The sequence below is a fragment of the Lissotriton vulgaris genome, chromosome 1_1 (genome assembly GCF_964263255.1).
Source record: "Lissotriton vulgaris chromosome 1_1, aLisVul1.2, whole genome shotgun sequence".
NCBI lineage: Eukaryota > Metazoa > Chordata > Amphibia > Caudata > Salamandridae > Lissotriton > Lissotriton vulgaris.
The window spans coordinates 1,341,093,122-1,341,114,099 of NC_141685.1; the positions used below are offsets into that span (position 1 = coordinate 1,341,093,122).

At 44.8% G+C, this 20,978-nt stretch overlaps 1 protein-coding gene across 3 annotated transcripts in view; it reads right to left on the reverse strand.

Annotated features, from left to right (window-relative positions):
* LOC147749132 (solute carrier family 26 member 10-like) overlaps positions 1-20,978 on the reverse strand; it is a 490,027-nt gene that overhangs the window by 128,878 nt on the left and 340,171 nt on the right. For all 3 annotated transcript variants that reach the window (XM_086966525.1, XM_086966535.1, XM_086966516.1), the window contains 3 exons: positions 19,868-19,937; positions 19,328-19,507; positions 15,419-15,479 (listed from right to left, as the gene is read on the reverse strand). In XM_086966525.1, the coding sequence (XP_086822651.1) occupies positions 15,419-15,479; positions 19,328-19,507; positions 19,868-19,937 (311 nt within the window). The remainder of the gene's footprint in view (positions 1-15,418; positions 15,480-19,327; positions 19,508-19,867; positions 19,938-20,978) is intronic.

The window sequence follows — 20,978 nt, forward strand, 5'->3', positions numbered from 1 at the left end:
TGAATCTATGAAAAATTCAATACTGTACAACTCTGGTGTTCGAACACTATTATGTGGCAGCACAGCGCGAACACTATTATGTGGCTGCACCGCTCCAATGGCCATCTCATTGGCAGGCTGGGCGCCATTCAATAGAGGTGTGCCTGGGACTGGAGACAAGAGCAATGAGGCTGTGCAGGAACTGTTTCTCCCCAGATCAGCACTGCTCATACCCTTGAATATCTTCCTTCAGGTGGCACATGAGTGCCATCGTACAGCGCTGAGAATCTCGCTAGGGTGGCAATTGTATGCCTCGGAGATCCCCCTATGTTGAATTAGTTCTTTCAGAACAGCTGTAGGTCGCGAGGGGGTGGCACTCTCAGAATCAGTGGGAGTGGTTACACAGGATGACTTGCTCCATGATGTGTACCTCATCCCCTTTGACCTTCCGACTGAACAAAAAATTATTCCGGGTGGTCAGCTTTTGGCACATAATCAACTCATGGGGGAGATGGAGTGACTGTGGGGCATTACCGACACGTGCAGGCGACACACCCACTGACACAGATACACTACACAATGGGCAATGGGCAGAAACATATTACTTGGCTCACTTAAGCCATCTCATATAAAACTCAAGATCCACTGGGAGACTTTCAGAAAACCTCGGAACAAGACATAGGCCATGTATTAGCCCAAAAGGAATAAGACAGTGTGCTGATATACCAGAGAAAGGTCTTGTGCAGTGCCCGTTTTTAATACATACAATATACCATATTACACAGAGCCTCCTTAATGCTGGCCAAGATACATTTGATGTACACTACTGTATTTCTGAAATGCCCTAACTGCCAAGTCCCTGAGGCAGACATCATGCATACATTTTTGAGCTGTCTGTTGGCTTGCAAGCTGTGGGCGGAGGTCTGAAACGCTCTCTCACTTGTCACAGGAGGTAAAGCTTTGGACTGCATGTCTGGCTGATTACTGGGCCTCTATAAGCTCTGTAAAGCAGGAGGAGCATCCAATCGATTCACTGACCTGGCACTGCTGCTCATCAGGAGGGCAGTTACTATGCATTAGAAGGCCCTGACATAGCTCATTGTGGCACACTGGCAGAGACTGACTGTCCAGTGGGATATGGTGAAGGTCGCTGCGCTACAAAGCAAAGAAATATGGGGATCAAAAAAGTGTCCCATTACAGCTGCGTTGGAGGAACTGCTCTTTGCCCTCCAGGAAACTCCTGGTGGAGACTAGAGCTCTGAATGACTTGACACAGTGAGTGCATTCCCGATAGCACCTCCCCACATAAGTATACCTCCTCTCACTCACCACCCCCGTATTGCGCAAGTGCAAATAATACAGTTGTGGTGTTGATGCAGAACAGAACCCATGCGAAAGTCACAAAGTGGTCCTATCACTGCCCCCGCTGTAAGCGGTCCACAATTAGGGTGGCAGCACTCAAGTATATTTGTATTCAATATGGGTTTATAGGCTCACAGTTGGGTTTGTGTTATATTAGCTGTGCATATTCATGCCGTTGTTAAATCCGGGAACAACTGTTATGCCTGGAACGCAGCATACTAACAATAAGTTATTGGTTTATTGATGATACTTGCCATCTCTGCTGTAGTAAATACAATGAAGATTCAAGAAAGATGGGTTAAAAAAATGAGGAGGACCAGGAGGAGGAAAAGACAAAGGATGAAGAGAAAGACCAGTAGACAAGCAAAAAGGATGCGGAGTAGGTCTGGGAAAAGTAAAAGAAGGCTTAACCAACAAAGAGGACAAAGTTCCTGTGCCAGGGTGAAAAAAGTCACCCATGCATCGTGGTGCAAAAAGTCACCAATACTTAAAAAATTGGAAGAAAAAGAAAGGAAAAAGAGAAAAGGAGATTCCTAGGTATAAAGGACCCAAAATTATGAGAGGGAAAGACACTGTGTTTCCTCTGTTGCCCTCACACACCCCGAAGAGTGTCATGCTTCATCATCGGGCGTTTGCTCCTCGTAGGGCCGGCGCTGCAATTCCCTACGGGTCCCCCGAAGGGTCACTTTATCGGAGATCTTTTAGAGGAATGCCGGATGGTGCATGCGGGTTGTGAGTCAAGAGGAGGGTAAAGAAAATTCGTGCCAGTGTGATAGATTAAAAATAAAATAAAAAGCAAGGGTAAACATGCAGCTATAAGTTTAAAAGTATACCCTTGGCAGTCAATACTGCTGAAAATTATTGACCCAAGAGGCCTATTTTGCCTAGGTGTCAATTGTCAAGGTCAAAATGTTTCGTGCTTCCGTTGCCCATAGGTCGTTAGTGCTTCGTCAGGACCATCAAGTAAAAAATGTAAAGTGCACGTGGTTTAGTGAGTGTAAAAATTACCCTCTTATCTCAATCAGGGCGGAGTAGAACCTGTATACCCTTATCATGGTCACAGCTAATAGGTGGAAGCCACTCCTGAATGAAGCCTAGGAAATTGAAAATAATAGGGACGGACACTGGACCTTAATAAGCTCCTTGGTCCCCCCCTCTCTTTTTGATAAATAAAAGGAAAAGAAGGACCAGAATGAGGAGGATCAGGAGGAGGGTCTGGGTGAGCAGGAGAAGTACCAGGAGGACAAAGATCAGTGGGATCAGCCCTGGAGGACCAAGAACAGGGCCAGAACACATAAGAGAACCATGAGGACTAGACAAAGGAGGATGAGTGTAGGCCTGGGTGTAGCGCGCTGAGTTTCCCTCCCGGAAATTCAATGGAGTTGCCAAAAAACTTTGCCAAAGTTTGCGGAGTTCTGTGAGCGGGCAGAGTATTGCTCGGTCATGCCTAATGACTCCTCCTTGGCTGCTGATGGTCATTGGGGGCCAAGAACCCCTATTGTTGCCACAAGTAAGTCCCCCACAGTGGGCCTGCTGAGATGTAATCCGAGGCCCCACCCCCTTGCTCAACCACTCTGTACAGGGGCCTTCTGGCACACTACTGGTTGATGAGAGATGAGAGTAAGAACGACTATAATCAAGGAAAACTAGGACCTGGAAGAAAGCCTGCACTTTTCTGATAACTTTGCATCACGTTTGTGTTTTTGGTGCAGACATCACAGGACTATGAACCATTTACAGTCACCAGCAGCTAGATTCCCATGAATTTTAGGTCTCAGGGCGATTACAGCGCGAAAGCGCTGTCTCGCCAGAGACCTATAGTCACCGGCTCTGCTTCCCAGGAGACAAGAGATGGGCACGCGCAGCCTCAGGAATCGGATCGGCGCAGGCCGCGCGCGTGTGCACATCTCCTGTCTCTCTTGCAAACCATGGCCCGTCAACGCGCATGCACCGAAGTCACAGCACACCAGCACCAGGCCGAACAAGTAACTCTCCCCTGTCAATCCCTCTGTGATGGCTGACACCCCCCCCACATACAAAATCCCTTCGTGATGGCTGACGCTCCCCCCACATACAAAATCCCTCCGTGATGGCTGACGCTCCCCCCCACTTCACCCCTCACCTGCGCAGTGATTCTGACTGCCTCTCCGGTTCTACAGCTGCCGAGACAGGGCCTCCGCCCGTGCACAGTCCCTATTAGCTGGAACTAGCGGCAGCGTGCATGGCCAAGCGTCACTGCGCGAACCGTCTGACGTCACTGGCAGACATTGCTTGTTTTCTCTCCCGAGGGCTCCTGCACTTTATCACGCAAGCTGACCAGCTAAATCTACGTGATTAAAGCCGGGCTATCAAAATGAGCAGTACCAGCCTACAGGCTGCACCGCTTTGACATTTTCACTGCCTGCTGTTGAGAAATGGAGGGGCTGGAGGGCGCAGCAACGGAAATAGGGAGATCAAATATGCAGCGGCTCTTGCTGAACCCAGAGTAGCGCGGGGCTCTCGAAGGTGGGTTCAGCGTGCCACGGTACACCTCGTTTTCAGGATGTGGGCAAAGGTAACAATTTACAATCTTCCGCTTAGGAACAGAATTCTAACTTACCCTCGAGTAAATAAACCTACTGCAGGAAAAAACTGAAGTAGAGTTCTGTCAGCACATGGAGGGTTCTACTCCGTGCTTGACACCTGCCGTTATTTTAAATGCTGCATTGCTGCTTTGCCTTCCTGGAGTGGGGTTCAGGTGGCACAGCACATCTTCCAGTATACTCTAAGATTTTTCCATTAATGCGGCGAATATTGAAAAGGAAAATAAGCCTTGTAGGTTACAACATACGTACATTTTATCTGAGGACGTATTCTTTCATTTTGCCGCCTTTTTAATGAGCCATTGAAAGTGCGTATGAGTCTCTCACCGGGTCGGATCAAGGTTCTCTTTCTAAAATGACGGACACTTTCCTGGTGCCTTTTGGAAGGCTGCTGTTGAAGATGTGGAACAAAGGCTGAGGCTCTGTTTAATCTCCACTGGTTCAAAGCTGAAATCCTCGGGGAGGGTGTGTGTCAGTGTGAGGGTGCCCTGATTGGGGCTACAAATATTTTGTAGATTTAGCGGGTGCATTTCAGTGAATAAGGGAGGTGAGCAAAAAGGTCTGTAACCAGGCAACTCTGGTCCATTACTGTTCCTGGGACTAGGAGGGGTTGATTAAGTAATCAGTGGTATTTTATAGAAATGCACGGTATTGCCTAGTTAACTAAAACATTTCTACTCTCTGAATGCGTTCTAGGGTAAAAAGAAATGCAGATGGCTACTTTTGGCTCCAGTTACTGTATTGCGTTAATTTGGCATTCTAAATGAAAGTAAACAGACAACAAATACCAGTTTTGAGACTCACTGTGAATAATCTGAATAGTAGTTCATTCACTGTCTATATACCAATCGGATCCGGCAGAAACAATTGTAACTCAGTAACTGAAATTGAGCTGTTTTTTACTCTTTAAGCCCTTGCCCAATCACCTTTGTAGTTTTGCTTAGTTTTTTTTATATAGCGCAAGCTTGACCTGATAGTACTGGAGTGGTTTACATGAGCAACAGTTACATAACATAAGGACACTTTTTTTTAGGCGTGGGGAGATTAGGTGATTTGCTCAGAAGCACAGGATGTTGAGCCAATGCCCAGACTCAAACCTGGTCCCCCAGTTCCAAAGTCAGCAGCTCTTGCTGTTAGGCAACACCCTCTTCCAAAATTGATGGGGCGGTGCTCCCTGACCTTTCTGACTGCTTCCTCCTTCCCTAACATCTGTTCAGCCAAATACCTGATCAGTGTCCCGTGCACGTATAAGCTTATCTCCTTGCTCTTCAAGAAATGTTGAGGTTCCTCTAATGCACGTGTAAAGTTAAACTCATTTTACTATTTACAGAGCTTCCCATATAAAAAATGGACTATTTCCCTGAAAATGTCTTTCTCTCTGGGTTGCTTCCATACCACCTGCAGCAAAACGCTCAATGAAATTGGAGTTTCAGCAAGCACAACCCCGTTTGAATGACTTCCTTTTTATTTGAGACGGATCCTCACTCCAGACTTTCAGGAAATAATGTCTTCTTAGTACCTCCTCTACCTCCAGTTGCTCCAAATGAACTGTATGCACAATTCTGTCTTTTGACTGATGAGTTGTCTATTCAACCATGACAATTCGTAAATTGTATCCTGGCATCTACTTTTTGGTTGTGTTATTTAACAAAAAACGGTATATACTTTATAAAGATAGATTAAACATTCAATCTCTTTTAGGGCCAGCACCAATTAATCATAACATTCTTGTTTTACGAAATAGAATCAGTAGTCAAGTTACATTTTCCAAACATCATTGGAGTATTTATTATACCATCTCTCAGCACTTGCTCCTTGCCCTAGTCAATGCACTCTGATATCACTAAAGCCATGCCACATGGCTGTGATTCTCTGGAGTCCTTGTGTGTCTCCATCCGCCAAGCTGCTGGCCCTAAGCTGATGGTGATGCCCAGCCTGATCCACCAGAGTCTTTGTGGCTCAGACCAGCATCAGAACCAACATTTCAGGGAGAGAGACTAGGGACATGGATGCAACTTTTAGGCTCTCTAAGTGGAACCTGATGCCAGAAAATGCTTTGATAGACAGCAGTGTCTTGGTGAAGCAAGGGTGAAGTCTGCTGCTGAGACTGAGGTGAAGCAGGCTTGCTAGGCATACTTTACTGTTTTTCTGGGTCTTGTTTGTGTGACGGGCAACTACTTGCACTAGATTGTTAGGAGGCCTGGGCTTGCTAAGACTCAAAGAGAAAATGCCACACTGAGAAAAAAATCCTCAATAGAAAGAAAAGCAGTCTTTTCCCTTACAGGGGTTTCTGATCACCAGAGGCTCACAGGAGGAAGGACAGGTGACCAATGGGGAAGCTGGGGTGTTTTTCACCTATTCAGTTGCTGAACACTATAAGAGCTTCCAGGTACCACACAATACATAGAAGACAAGATGTCCACGTTGGATGAAAGCAAGTGGCAGACATAGAGTGCAATAGGAGAGGGAGGTGCTCACCAAGTTATTATAGAGCAGAAGGCTGTCACAGATGATAGGAAAGTGCCCTAAGATTGTACAGGTTTCAAATGTGTTTCACCTCCCCAGTAGTGCATATTGAGTCAAATATGGAACAATTGCAAAATGAGGCAAAATGTACAAAAGTCCAGCCACCGGAGATATGAGATTTAGCAAGAGTTGGCTAAGCCAGAAGGTCTCGCCTTTCAAATGTGCTAGCTGACCTTTTGTCTTTGGGAATGTTTTTTTTTGCCAAGGGTAAGCAGCAACTGCAATGAGAAGACAAAAGCCTGTTGCCAGTGTCAGCGAAAAAAAAAAAAGCCATAATGCTTGCCGCAGCATGGTGACATAGGTGCATATATGTGTCTTGATGATGTAGGAGCCATTTAGGCTTATAAAAATGTACTGCTGTAGAATGGCAGACGCCCGTCTTGGAATGGTAAATTAATAAATAGAAAAACAAGCATTTGCAATGCAATAGGTCTCGCATTTGCGAGAGTTTGATCTGTTAGCATTGTAAATGACAGTGGGCCCGATTCACAGAACTAACTTAAGACAAAATCCTAAACTTACTACTTTTGGTATTCACAGAAGTTAGGATTTTGTCTTAAGACAGACTTAAGACAGAATCCTAACTTAAGTCTGTCTTAAGACAAAATCCTAACTTCTGTGAATACCAAAAGTAGTAAGTTTAGGATTTTGTCTTAAGTTAGTTCTGTGAATCGGGCCCAACATCTTTTATTTAGGTTTAAAAAAATAAAACTTAAATAAAAGGCATTGTCATTTACAATGCCAATAGCTCAAACTTGTATAAATGCGAGACCTATTGCATTGCAAAAACTTGTTTTTTATTGTAATACTCAAGTTTTCAGCATGGTGAATTTAGGCAAGTGATGTATTGAAAGGTTTGGTTTCAAGAAGTCTCCTGAAAAGAAAGTGGTTTGGCTCATTTCTGTAATGGGGATCCAGAGGTTCCTTAGTAATGGTCAGATTTGTAATTTGGCAGCTGGCCCGTGCTCCACCATATTGACATAGTAAATTACTCTGTTGCTCGAACAGAGTTGCTGCCCACCAAATTATAAAACCTCCACTGGTCCAGTGGACAGTTCAAGAATTGACAGCAACCAGAGAAAAACCTATGGGAATTGGCGCAGAAACACCAATTCTCAGATGTTATTCCCCAAAATAATGCAAACCCTGTTAATTGCCCCTATGAAATTTAGTTTGTCATAACATTCTGAAGCTTTCTAGCCCCAAATGTATGTGTGCATGCGAGGGGTCGAGGGGGAGGGTGGGAAAAAGGAATGTGGATCTAAGACCTGATCTGTGGACTTCTCAATGATTGTCCTTATACTCATCAGCAGCTTAAGTAGGATGCTCAGAATACAGCCGCAGCCACTGCAGGTGAGAGTGGTAGGTGGTGGGGCCAGGTGAGGGGGGATTTCGAGAGACGGCCACGAGGAAAAATGTATTAATAAATTTTCCCTCATGGTCGTCTCTCGAAATCCTCCCCTACCTGGCTACCCATCCCACCGCTCCCACCAGCAGCGACCACGACTGTCAGAGTTATAGATCTGTTGCACAGATACTCAACCACTGTCTTGTTTTTCTTAACACATTCTTAGAAATCTTGAATTGTGTTTCTCAGAAAAGAAACTGGCTGTCATACTACCTTTAAAATCAAATGTGGAAACCGATGGTCGTAGGTGGAAATATGTGAGTGCTGATATCATAGGTCATACACCAGGAGACTTCCAATTGTTTAAGACACCTTTATGCTCTCATGATTGTATTTATCAAGGAATGGGAAAGATCTTTCTCAAAAAGTGGTGATGTAGAACATACAGTTTATAGTTTTATTTTCAGCAGGTCCAATAATCAGAAGCAACTTAGAAAGCCATTGTGACTGTTTCTCGGGGGTAGCTACTATTGGTGCAGCCAGAGCAATGCACTGGGGGCCAGAGGTGGGAGCAGGCCCAGTCTACCCAGCACCAGCTGATGTGAGGTCGGCAGTTGCCCAGTCTGATTTTTGATTAGACTCAGTGCATGCCAGGACCATGGCTGTATTCACTTTTCAGGAGAAGGAGCTTTGAGTGAGAAAGAGAAAGGAGAAAAGGATGGGAAAAGTGGGCAAGGAAGAGAAAAGAACCAGAAATAAGGAGGGACGGGAGAAAAAAGATGAGGATGAGTGAGAGACAGAAGTGGGGGAAGAGAGAGACTGAGGAAGGAGGTAGATCATTAAATGGATGAAGGAAGGGGGCGCTAGAAGGTGCATGGCAAGATGGCTGCACCGTAGTGCAGCTTCGCCAGCAGACAGCTTCATCCTGCATCTACCCTGCTCTCTAGATATCATCCCACCATAAAAATCAGTGGCGACAGACTGCTACCTGCCAGGAATCAATTTTGTGCGTTTGGGTGCAGTCGCTGGCCCATGGAAGGTGCGAAAGTTTATTGGCAGAGAGACCGCACTGGAAGCAACATGGTGACCGCATGAATGGAGGCCGCAAGAGATCTGGCGCCTGGTGTACCCCAGTGATTATCGGCACGCCTGTGGGACCCGAGGCTGGTCAACAGTGTAGTCGCTCATAGTGTCTCCGAGTGTCTGTGCGAATAAACCCCCCAGCGCGGACCGACGGAGGTGACCAACAAGGCGGCCTGATAAGGGGTGCCGTGCAGACACAGCGGCACTGGCAGCCAACTGTGGCCGTTCATTGCGTGAACTTCTGGCGATCCCTATCGTGCTGCAGTGCCTCGACTGGGGGCTGTGAGTAGCTTGGCCCAGAGCAACAGAGCTGCTGAGTTTTGGGTGCCGGCTGGTGGAGCATTGCGGGGGGCATGGTGAACAAGCGCCTGGGCCTGTTGTGAGGCCTGGACTAGCTGCGGCTCTGCTGCTCAAACGCACCGCTCTGCCTACCTACTGACTCCTGCTACTTCATCATCCTGGGGAGAGTGCATCAACATTGAGGGCTCATGGTGTGGCGGGCGGCAGGGCCATAATCTCAGCCATGCTTTGACTGGAGGGTGCCTGTGAGGCCTGCAGTGGGCCTTCTGTGAACCAGCTGTGAGACGCTGGGGATTGGGTGGAGCGTGTGGCTTCCACTTTGACGGCGCTCCCCTTCTTGGCACTTGCGGGCCCGGTGTTTTTTGAAAAGCGGCGGATCGCCCCCCTGCAGTCCCACCCCAGGCACATCACACTGCCTCCCGATGTGAAATCAAGTAAGGCGCTACAGTGTCCCAGTGTGGTGAGGCTGATTCTTTCTGCACTGCCGGGGGCTCTTGTTCAGCACATCAAACTCCTGCGGTCGCTGCCCCCCTGGAGCCTCCACGACGGTGATCTCAGCTCTTCGACAGTAGCTGGGCCAGGCTGCTGGTGATCACTGCGGAGGTGTGTAACAACAAAGAGGAGAGTAAGGGATTTTTTTCACCAAGTGTGAATGGAGATTACTCCTGTTCCCCAGGGTAGGTATGTAGTTAACAAAGAAGGAATATCGCCATAGAGAATCGTAGACTCTAAATGGAATGTGTGTTTGAAAAAGGAAAGAATTCTTCCTTTTATAAAAAAACCCTCACTCACCAGATTAGTGGTGACATGCTTCATCATTGGGGTCCACCCTGATGACCGAGTGCCATCAGGGTGTTTTCCTTTATTAATTTGGTAGATTTAATCGGACAACTATATTTCTAATTGGGTATAATTATGATTTTTCTTAAGGTTTCGAACAAATGTCATGGACCCTTTTCTGGAATAATCTCCTCCCCAAACTGATGTACTCAGGTACGTCTCTTGTTTACCCTACCCACCTAGACCAGACTAAAGACTTGTCCATTATATAATTATTTAACTAATCCTTTTTAATACTAGGTTGGCTGCCCCTATTATTCCGCCCGTCCTGAAGAAGACCCACGTGCAAGGAATCCTACCAATCCTGCTTTCTTAGGGTCGAAACGTCGACATACGTCCCTGCCCTTCAACAGCCCCGTCCAACCCACCATTCTTGTATAAGATGGACATTGGGGCATGTTTTTTGAAACTTTGGCATTGATTAACCGTTTATTTTGCTTACTATTGAACATTGGAATCATATTATTATTTGATCAATATCGTGTTTTTACTGTCACAAAACCCCCCCCACCTTACCTTCACTATATCACGTCCCTTCCATCCCCAGGGGCACCTGTACCATTACAATTGTGTATGCTTTGTGAATGCGTAATATTGCTCTTTTCCTATAATGTGATTAAAACATTATAGAGGTACCTTTTTGTTGACTAGAATTATTCTAATGATTCTTAAATAACATGTTCTTTCCTTCACTGGGACCCCCTTACTCTTAACAACACCTGAAATGCAGTGTAGCTGGTTTGTGAGTGTTTGAGTGCAAAAAGAATGTTAAAAATTGTCCTGGTTAGACTCAAAAAATAAATTTTATTCATAAGTAACTGGACAATGTTAAAAGAAATGTGGAGATACTTTGAGGGTAGTTATGACCAAGGGTATCTCAGTAGGTGGTCTGGTCTACATGTTTCAACCTAGTATTCTTCAGGACCAAAATGCAAGAAAATGGACGGTCTACACCCCCTAAAAGGCGTACCCGATCCTAGATTCTTGTAACAAAAAAAGCAAAAAAAGGTTCTGCTTGTGGCGTGAGCTCCTGCCAAAATGGGCGGGCTAATGATAAAAAAGTGAGACCTGTAGAAGGAAAGAACCGAAAGATGGTCGTAAATATTTTAAATTACGTGCTTGTAACGTTGTGATGGTTCTCTTGGGAATCTTACTCCTATTGGATGCCTTATGACATCCAAGAGGCCAGATCCCGGCGCAATAATCTGCGTATAATGGGGCTGCCAGAGTCCACAAATGTGGGTAGGCTGGAGATATTTATGGAGAACATGCTCCGGGACATCTGTGGCGCGGAATTTGCTCATTGTAGAAAGAACCCATTGCTCGCTGTCAGTTTGCCTGCCACCCGGTGCTCCACCCAGACCGATTATTGTGCTTCTCTTCAAATACATGGACAGCGACTCAGTGCTCCACGTCACCCGACAGAAAGGCACCATCACGTATCAGGGTAACACAGTGGCATTTTACCCTGACTTCACTGTGGTCCAGGCAGCTAGAAAGGAATTTCAGCAAGTGAAGAAGCTCCTGATTCCCGAGAATGTACAGTATGCCATGTTAGGCTCAGCTGCGTATTTGCTCAGATGACAAAGCCAGGATTTTCACCAAACCGAAGCAGGCCATGGATTTCGCAAAATCTCTCTGGCACAGGAAAAAGGCTGCTCCCGAAGCATCAGACGATGAAGGCTAAGGGGTACTGAACAATGCTTTGCGTTCCGTTTCACTGGTTCTCTTGCAGTACCTCCATTGCAATGATAACAATTTACACTGGTGTGCTGGACTCTGAACCGCAGTGCCTCTGCCGCGTTGCACTATTATAACTGTATCCTTTTGTGTTTTAGGGCTTGCAAGTCTGACCTCTAGACATACTGTCATTTCTATGCCTCATCAAGCATCGCCTAAGGTACTGTGGTTGAACGGTTGTCCCATCCTGCGGCAAATGCCCATGATTCTCTGCCTCGGACGATGTAGGCTAAGGTTTCAAGTGTAATGCGCTGTGCTTCAACTAACTGTCTCTCCTAGTAGTACCTGCTGTTCTTCACAGTATTGTTAGAAGTGCTCTCCAGCACAAGTTTCTGCTGTCCCGTATTCAAATACCTGTATCCCTTTTGCATTTTGGTGCCCCCCCAGCGTCAGTGCGGGTGATATAGTGTCATATTTGTCATTCTGGTCTTATGCATAACTACTCTTGCTGATGGATGGTCTAGGGAGTCCATTTATACTAGTCGGCCACCTCCCTTGTCAGCTAGGGAGTAGGATGTGCCACAGCGCTCCCCAATGGGTGGACCCCATATCACATTTAGCACATGTTTAACTTTGTTGGGCTATGTTTTTTACTCAAGGGATGGCTTTGGCGAGTTGGGTATGCTAAAGTGGGTGGGCGGAACTGAATTCTGCAATGTGAGGTATGTTAACTGTGATTGTTCCGATGCTCTGGCCATGGTATATGTGTTAAGGTTTGTCATCAGGCAGCTGGGTGCCTACTATGCTTATGTTCATCACTTTCAATTATGTCAAAGGATGATAAGTTCACATGTTTAACGTGGAAAGTCCGAGGGATAAATTTCCCCAAGAAAATCCGGCAGGTCTTCGCCTATCTAGATAGGCATGGGGTTCAGATAGCTCTCCTCCAGGAGGCACAAGTGAAGTGACCAAGTTGACTGAGGCTAGGATTGCACTGAAGTGGGTTGGGTATAACTCGCCTTGTCTTACTCGTCCTATGCCAGAGGGGTTCTTATCCTGCTAAAAATGTGTCTTTTATTTACACCAATAAAAACGTGTACAGATGAAGACGGTCAATATGCCATGGTGCTTGGCAAGCTAGGGGCCTCGTTACTGACTATTGTTAATATCTACAGTCCCATTCCGGACAAACCTGAGGTGTCTGCTTAAATATTTAGTGTCCTACGAGATTGGCTAGATGCTGGGATTGTGTTTGTGTGGGGGGGTGATTTCAACAGGGACTTAGATCCAAGTGGGGATAAATCTAGCCAACAGGGCGGACGCAATCCGAGGGCTGCCCAGTGCATCAAAGATGGCATGATGGAGTTTGGGCTGCTTGATGTCTGGCGACTTCACAATCCGGCTACATTGGAGGGTACACACGCCTCTCCGGCACACGGCAGCTGATCTCACCTGGACCACTGGCTCCTACTCACTATTCCCACCAATATCCATTTCCCATTCACATGGAGAAGCTGCTTGGAGGCCCTCTTAGACCCTACCTATTCCGACACTATCAGAAAAGCAATAGGGTAAAATTTTGACCTAAATGTAGGCACTGTAGACAAAGCGGAAACCCTCTGGGAGGCCTTCAAGGTCACTATTAGGGGAGTCTGCATCAGCAAGATATCAGGGGACAGATCATGAGGATAGAGAAGGCACTATTGGAGCTTGAAAGAGAATATGAAACAAGGCCATATGCAACCACTCTCTCGCATACACAAGCTGATTTTAGAGTATGCCGAAATGGCAATAACTGAAATACGATACCTATATAGGAGACACATAGCTTGAGCCTATGACGAGGGCCGCAGGCCAGGCCGTAACTTAGCTGATAAGCTTAAATTCCATGCAGAGCACCAACACATCACTAATATCATAGATCCGCAGGGTGGGAAACATTACCACCACAGGTCATAGTGGATCAATCCTGGGACTGTACATGTACAAATCGCGGGGGAGCGCTGATTCTTTGGCTCTGGCAGAGTATCTCTCTGACATTGCATGCGCATGGCTGGCGAATGGACATCGTAAATACTTAAGTCAGCCAATCGAAGCTTCTGATATTCGGCCAGCAATACGTGCTTTGCCAAACAAAAAAGCTCCGGGCCTGATGGAATCACTGCAGAATTCTATAAGGAATATGCTGAGCTCCTGACTCACTATTGGCTGGAGGTATATGGTGAGGCACACAAAACGGGCGACTTCCACCATCGCTTAGACAAGCTTTGATCATCACTTTATTACAAAAAGATAAGTTGCCCTCTTCATCTGAGTCATACCACCCCTTATCCCTGATTAACTTGGACGCAAAAATATTGTCTAAAATCCTTGCTTCTAAACTCCAGCCATTAATGCCAAGTCTGGTCTTATGGGACCAATCTGGTTTCATACCAGAAAGATCCACGTCCCATAACTTATGAACTGGAATGACAGGCTTACCCCTCCGCTGACACAATTAGAATGGGAGCTCATCTGCAATCTCACCAGCACCCTCTCTTCTTATGGCAATCTGAGGATTATCCATTTCAAATATATTCACCAAGTGTACCACACACCACTTAAACTGCACAGGTTAGGCCTTCAAAACTCAAGCAAATGCAAGCGCTGCTGCCAGTTACGTGCAGTATTCTGGCACTTGGCCTGGTAATGTAAGCTGGTGTCAATGTACTGGGAGGATGTAGTGCTGCGCATACAAGTTATGTCTGGGGTCCCAAAGTATGCCACAGATTTGTTTGCTATGCCATATACTGCAACTGAAAGGGACAATGGGCAGATTTGTCAGAATAGCAACTCTGATGGCAAGGCTTCGGGTGGCACTGTTGTGGGACAGTACTCTAGCCCCCCGTCCAGACCACTAGGTTAGGGCTATGGTGTATTGTAAAGAAAACCTCGAACTTTATGCAGAAGAGCTTCCCTTGTCTTCTAAGCCCAAGGGCATTTTGGAACATTTGGCTCAATACCTCCAATCGCAAGCTCAGGAAAGTTCAATGTTTGATAAAGAGTGATATGCATGTATTTGTATATTTTATAGCATGATGATGTCACTGTACAATACAAGTTGCACTCAACAAGATATGATCAGGGGTTGGTCAATCACACCATGTTTGATGTTTGTACTGCCTTGCTGGGCAGTGATGCAATATTTGTTCTCATGAAAATCTAATTAAGAGATTTCCCCCCAAAAAACTTAAATGGATGAAGGAAATTAGAGGCTGGGGTGGAGATAGGGAGGCAAGAAGGAAAGACGAGTAGCTTAGCAACTTGGAGACCAGTAAATTACGTTAGTGTAGCAGGTGCAGTGACACCGAGGCCCAGGTGTGGGATGAGGTGAGGCTGCACCTCATTTATAGCAATATATTAATACCAGCTAAGCTGTCTAGATTCACTGCTTGCACTAAGGCCATAAAGCCCCGGGCCACCTCAGTGACTGTTATATCCTAGCCAGCTTTGCATTATGCAAATGAGCATCATGTATGCCGTCTTGAATAAGCATGTGATAAGATCTGCTTGGATAAATGCAGATCAAAAGGCGTAAGCTTTTGAATACTAATTTCTTCTTTAAAGTCAATTCTGGTTTGCTACTGAGGTCTGTTGGTGGAAAGTCTTTTCGTTGTTTCTCCTAGCTGGAGGAATGATCTTGCGTAAGAAAATAGAAAAATGGATGCATAATGTGTACCTGAATCTGAGTCCAAGACGTCTCTATCTGGAAGGTACACTGGATTGGCTATTCCATTTTCCTACAGAGAGAGAAACAATAAATTCCTATGAGAGGTAGTTGTTGGACCATGTATCTTAAACATCATTCGTGCAATATTACAACAGCCATTTTGAACTGGGCAATTTTTGAGGCATAAGCTTGACATTAAAATAAAGTAGGTAATTCTTATGGCAATTCGTACGGGCAGTAATGCGGAGGATCAGTTTTGGCCCGAAAATACTGCAGGCAATTCAGGCACTGTATCAAGATCCCACTGCTAAAATTCTCATCAATGGCCATTTGACAGAGCAGATAGAGATTACAAAAGTGACGAGACAGGGGTGCCCCTTTTCCCCCCTGTTATTAGCCCTATATATTGACCCTTCGATAAAAAGAATGGAACTAAATCCTCTTATTTTGCCAGTTACCAGGTTTGCAATGGATTCAAAAATCATGGCCTACGCCGATGATTTAGCTATAATTACTCCAGAGCCCGAGACTGCTATTAGGGCCCTAAAATCTGAATCACAGGAATTTGGCTTAATCTCAGGTTATGCCCTGAACAAATCAAAGACACAGGTAATTGTAAATCGGCAGATAAACTGGGTAGATAACAGGATAGTGCAAAAGGCAAAATATCTAGGAGTCAATATAGTTTCTGATTTAGATACCTTAGTCACAGAAAATGTGATCCATCTTGCCATCACAATGGAGAAGTCACTTCGGAAAATCGACAACCTCCATTTAACCATAGTAGGAAGATGTAATGTTTTAAAGTTGACGTACTTTCCTAAGCTTCTTTATTTCTTCCGGACAATCCCGCTCATATTTAATAATCACTCAGTAGCCATATTTGAGCGAATCTTCTCACCGTTCATATGGGCATTTACACAGCCAAGGAGAGCGTTTAATCTTCTCTGCCTGCCCCGGGAGAGGGGAGGCTGGGCTCTCCCTAATTTAAAATTATATAACTGGGCTGCAGCATTACAACACTCCAGCAAACTGTTGTTTGAAGATTGTGCCTTAACCCCCTTAGGGTTGACTTCCCCATATCTTCTACTTCTGGGAGAGAAGGTAAAGGGATGCCTATGGCGTCAACTCGAACTATGCTACTTTAAGCGAGTCCGATTTAAGACTATGCTAGGTGCCTTTCACGTTTTCAATAACGTCCGTAAGATGTTCGGTACATCTAAACTAAACTACTATACCCCTATCAAGTGTAACGATAACTTGCCTTTGATTATTCAAAATACTTACATACGACAATGGTATACTACAGGGATCGGCAAATTAGGGGACTTCTTTAGCTCCGGTGAACTTCGCTCTTTTCAAGTACTACAAATTTGCTACAAAGTGGGGAATAACCAGATTTTCCAATGGCAGGCCATTGCATGGTACTTAAGGCACCAAACAGGGGGGTTTGCTGTCTTCAATGCCGTTGGATTGATTGACAAACTGGTGAATCCTAATCTCCCAAGGATAGGAAGCATTTACTCCATCTTGAATGAACAGCGGCCAGATGACCTGAATAAAATAGACGCTAAATGGCAGGTTAAGCTAAATATTCCACCAAATGCCTTTTGCTATGCCTTAGGCCAAGCTCAAATCTATCCCTTATCTTCCAAATTACAAGCTTCAGTTTTTCAAGACTGCTTTTTTCCTGTATATTACACCCTCCAGAGTTGCCAAATGGACGTCAGGCCCTGGGGCAAATTGCCCGTGATGTACAGCATACAATGCGGATGCAGTACATATGTTTGCCACCTCACCTAATCTTCAACAACTAATACAAGATGTACAAAAATTTCTGAGTGAAATATTATCTTTAAATATTCAACTTACTCCATGTACTATCTTGCTAAGGCTATACGACCATCTAGATCCAAAGACTGGAGGTGCGTTAATTTTTGTAGCAATGACTATTCTTCGGATATGTATCACTTCTTATTGGAAAGATCTGCATCCCCCATCTTTTGGGCAATGGCAAGCAAGACTTCTGGCTACATTTAGGTTGGAATGGGCTATTTACGCCAAGAAAGAACAAAGGGTAAAGCAAAGGGGCTTAGTAGTTTGGAGCCCTTTGGCCAACTGGCTGGAGGCTATGAACATCTAATCTCTCCCCTTTTCCCTCTTCTCCTTTCTCCTTCTTCTTTTCCTAAAACCCTCCCCCACAAACTATCCTGAATTTCTCCCGCTCAGTATTGCTTAGTGTATTAGATTTGACCCGCTCTTAGGCTTTCTCTTTTTTTGAGCTACATTGGCTGATTTTGGTTGACGTATAAGGATGTATAAAACGGGATATTTGCCTATGCATCTTGAAAATATAATTGGTGTAGAGCCTGTAACCATATGTAAATATTTGTCTTTTTTTTTTGTTGGTTTTAGTAATCTTGGACCCAGGGAGGAGGGGGGGGGGGGGTGAGTCCAGAAAGTTGCAAATTTGTACTGTGAACTGTCGAGCCAAAATAAATAAACAAATAAAGTAGGTAAAGTGATAATAGTCGGTGAATATGTGGAGAATTTAGTTAATGGTCTTGTGACAAATTGAATAACATTTATTTTCCTCTTCATAGTTCAATAAGGGGGGGACTACATAAATCATTGCTGCTATATTGCCGTATAATCTGCAATATATTGTGATTGAAAAATTTAACAAACTCTTTTGCTAAAAAAAGATATAGTAACAAAATTAATTAACACAATAGTAAAAAGGAAAAGAGCAAACAACATGTTATTTAAAACAGCCATTCAGTGAATTATGTCACAATATGTATCAAAACCTCAGTTGACATCATCAAACAAAGCAACATTCTAGAATGCCGGTTGTTAGTAATCATTAGTGATGCAGACCTGTGTAAAGAGAATTATTTTTCGTTACATTGTATGGCCCTATTAAAATATTCAAAGATAGTTTCCATCTGGTTGGGGTAAAATGAGACAATACAAAGACTTTTTGGGAGTGGGGGCAGGGAAGAAGAGGGTTGAGATGATGTTTAGGTCTACTTGCTGAAAAAGAGCCTGAGAAAACAGGGCAAATAAGTGAAGCTTGAAATGGTGGTGTTGCTGTGGAGAGAAAAGCACTGAACGGTTCCTCCACCCCAAAAAACAAAAGAAATGATGACAAAAAAGTATTGAAAAATTCTAATTATAACTTTTGTAATTTTATTGTCTTCATGGCTATTGTGTTTGTTATTAAGAGTTCATATTTTGAACACTTCCAATAGAAAGAAACTAAGGGCCTGATTTAGTGTTTGGTTTGTGGCTTTCTTGTCACAAGGTGACGGATATCCCATCTACCGTAGTGCAAGTTTCATAGGATATAATCCACTTGTAAAAACGCGGATGGGTTATCCTTCACGGTTTTGATGGAGCAACTTCTAAATCAGGCCATGATTTTGTAATATGGTTGCCTTGATTTTGGGGTCCTGTTAAAAGTTTTCTTGGCTTTGGCCTGCTTTACCTTCACATAGAACCATTCAAATTAGTATTTGATAAAGAATGCTGAGAATCTCTCAGCCAATGAGAATTCTTAGCATGTATGTGTGCACTACTGCTGTTTGTCAACATTCTAGGTTCAGTAACAGTGTGAACAGGGACAAGAAGCCGAAAGAGACAACAGGCTTCATCATCCATATATGTTGTGGAAGATTGGGATGAGCTCTACGTGTCTTATTTGCCTTTCCATTTGGGATTAATTACTGTTGATTGGGCTGAGACACATATCAGACATGTGTGATTTCACTTCAGATCATTCAGCTTTAGAGTACCTGGCACGCTTCACATTCAATAAATTGCAGCGCTGGCATCATCAGTGATTGACCACGGATAATCTGAATTACAGCAACACCAGTGCGATCAAAGAACCTTCTCAGGGGTTCCGAGTCTTACAATTATGCTGATGTCTGCAGCTCTCCCCTCCTCAAGGGCTTTCTGGGCCTTCTCCCTCTTTCTGATCTTCTCCTGGGTTAAACCCAACAGCCTGCTCACAGCTTCTTTGAAGAAGTTCCTGTTGCCGTAGTATACGGGGGCATTGTAAGACAGAATCTTCAGGCCTGGGATCTCAGAGCACTGCAGGCAGATGGTAAAGAAAGGATCAATCACTCATAGACGCACTTATACATCAATTGTTGTGACATCAAAATAAGATGTACTAGATGCTAACGTGATTTAGGAGAATTAGAGAAAATAGACGTATATGAACGTTAGAGCCTGTGTCCTGTAGGACTACAAAGAATGCTTTGGGTCTACTGGCAGATAGTGACATGAGAGCTCTTTGAAGGTGCAAGCTTTTGCTAACATTTGTTTTACTAATCCATCAGTTCTGTGAGAGAATCTGCAAATGTCTGAGTCATAAACAAAAGAGAGTATTTGCATGCAGTACAACCTGAGACCATAGCAGATCCCCCAGTTATAATCAGTACAAGTCACCTTTCCGTTCTGCTGCACTGGCCTGTAGATTTCAGTGTTGTTTGCCCTTCCCAGAACAGCACATTCAACCCTGGAAAACAACAAAAACAGGACATTTGTGGAGCTGCTAGATTAATGGTGCAGCATATCTCACAGACAAGAGAAAACATCATACTGTATACAAAGACATACAAGATACGTTACTGCTCTTAAGTAACTCCTAGTAAGCTAGTTAAGATATACTAAGGTGCATACAAGCTGTGTTACTGTTCTAAAGTGATTCCTAGTAAGCTAGTTAAGATATACCAAGGCTGGAATGCTTGAATTAATTTTAGTCACTGGTATTTACAATATGTCACTCTCTAGTCCAGAGCTTTCCAAACTGTGTGTCCCGACACAGTACTGTGTCGCCTGCAAATGGTGGGTGTGTCGCGGGATGACACTGGTATTAACGGGCACTTAGAATGCTGCTAATTAAGAGACATTCCTTTGAAAGCTTTGTTCTCACTATGCCTCATCTATTGCATAACAGGAGAAGTGTGGCTCAATGGTTAGAAGAGGCAGACCATGAAGCAGAGGTCAGACCAGGGACCAGGGTTCAATTCCCGAAGCGGCAGGGTCTTGAGCCCAAAAATGTCCACGGACTCGATAATTCTCGCTTCGGTGCCTGCTCGAATCACAGGTTCACACTCTGCAACTCTGGGCAATAGCTTGCTTAATCTCCACTATGGCCCCCCGCGGCGGGATGCCTGGCTTTCACCTTGGGGGTGCCCAGTACGGGTTATCTCACAGGGAAAAAACCAGGACGGGTTCCCAAAGCAAGCGCTTAGAGACCGTTGGTGATAATGCACTATATAAATATAAGTTACAATTACAATTACAATATAACGTCTCCCATTAAATGGTCTTTTAAAGACCTGCAAAGTACTTGGGTGCAGCTGTGTGTGCGCCTGCGAAGCTGGGGTGAGGTGACAGAGGGTGAGGTGACAGAGGGTGAGGTGACAGAGGGTGACAGACAGAGGGAGACAGAGAGAGAGGGAGACAGAGCGAGAGGGAGACAGAGCGAGAGGGAGACAGAGCGAGAGGGAGACAGAAAGGGAGGGAGACAGAAAGGGAGGGAGACAGAGGGAGA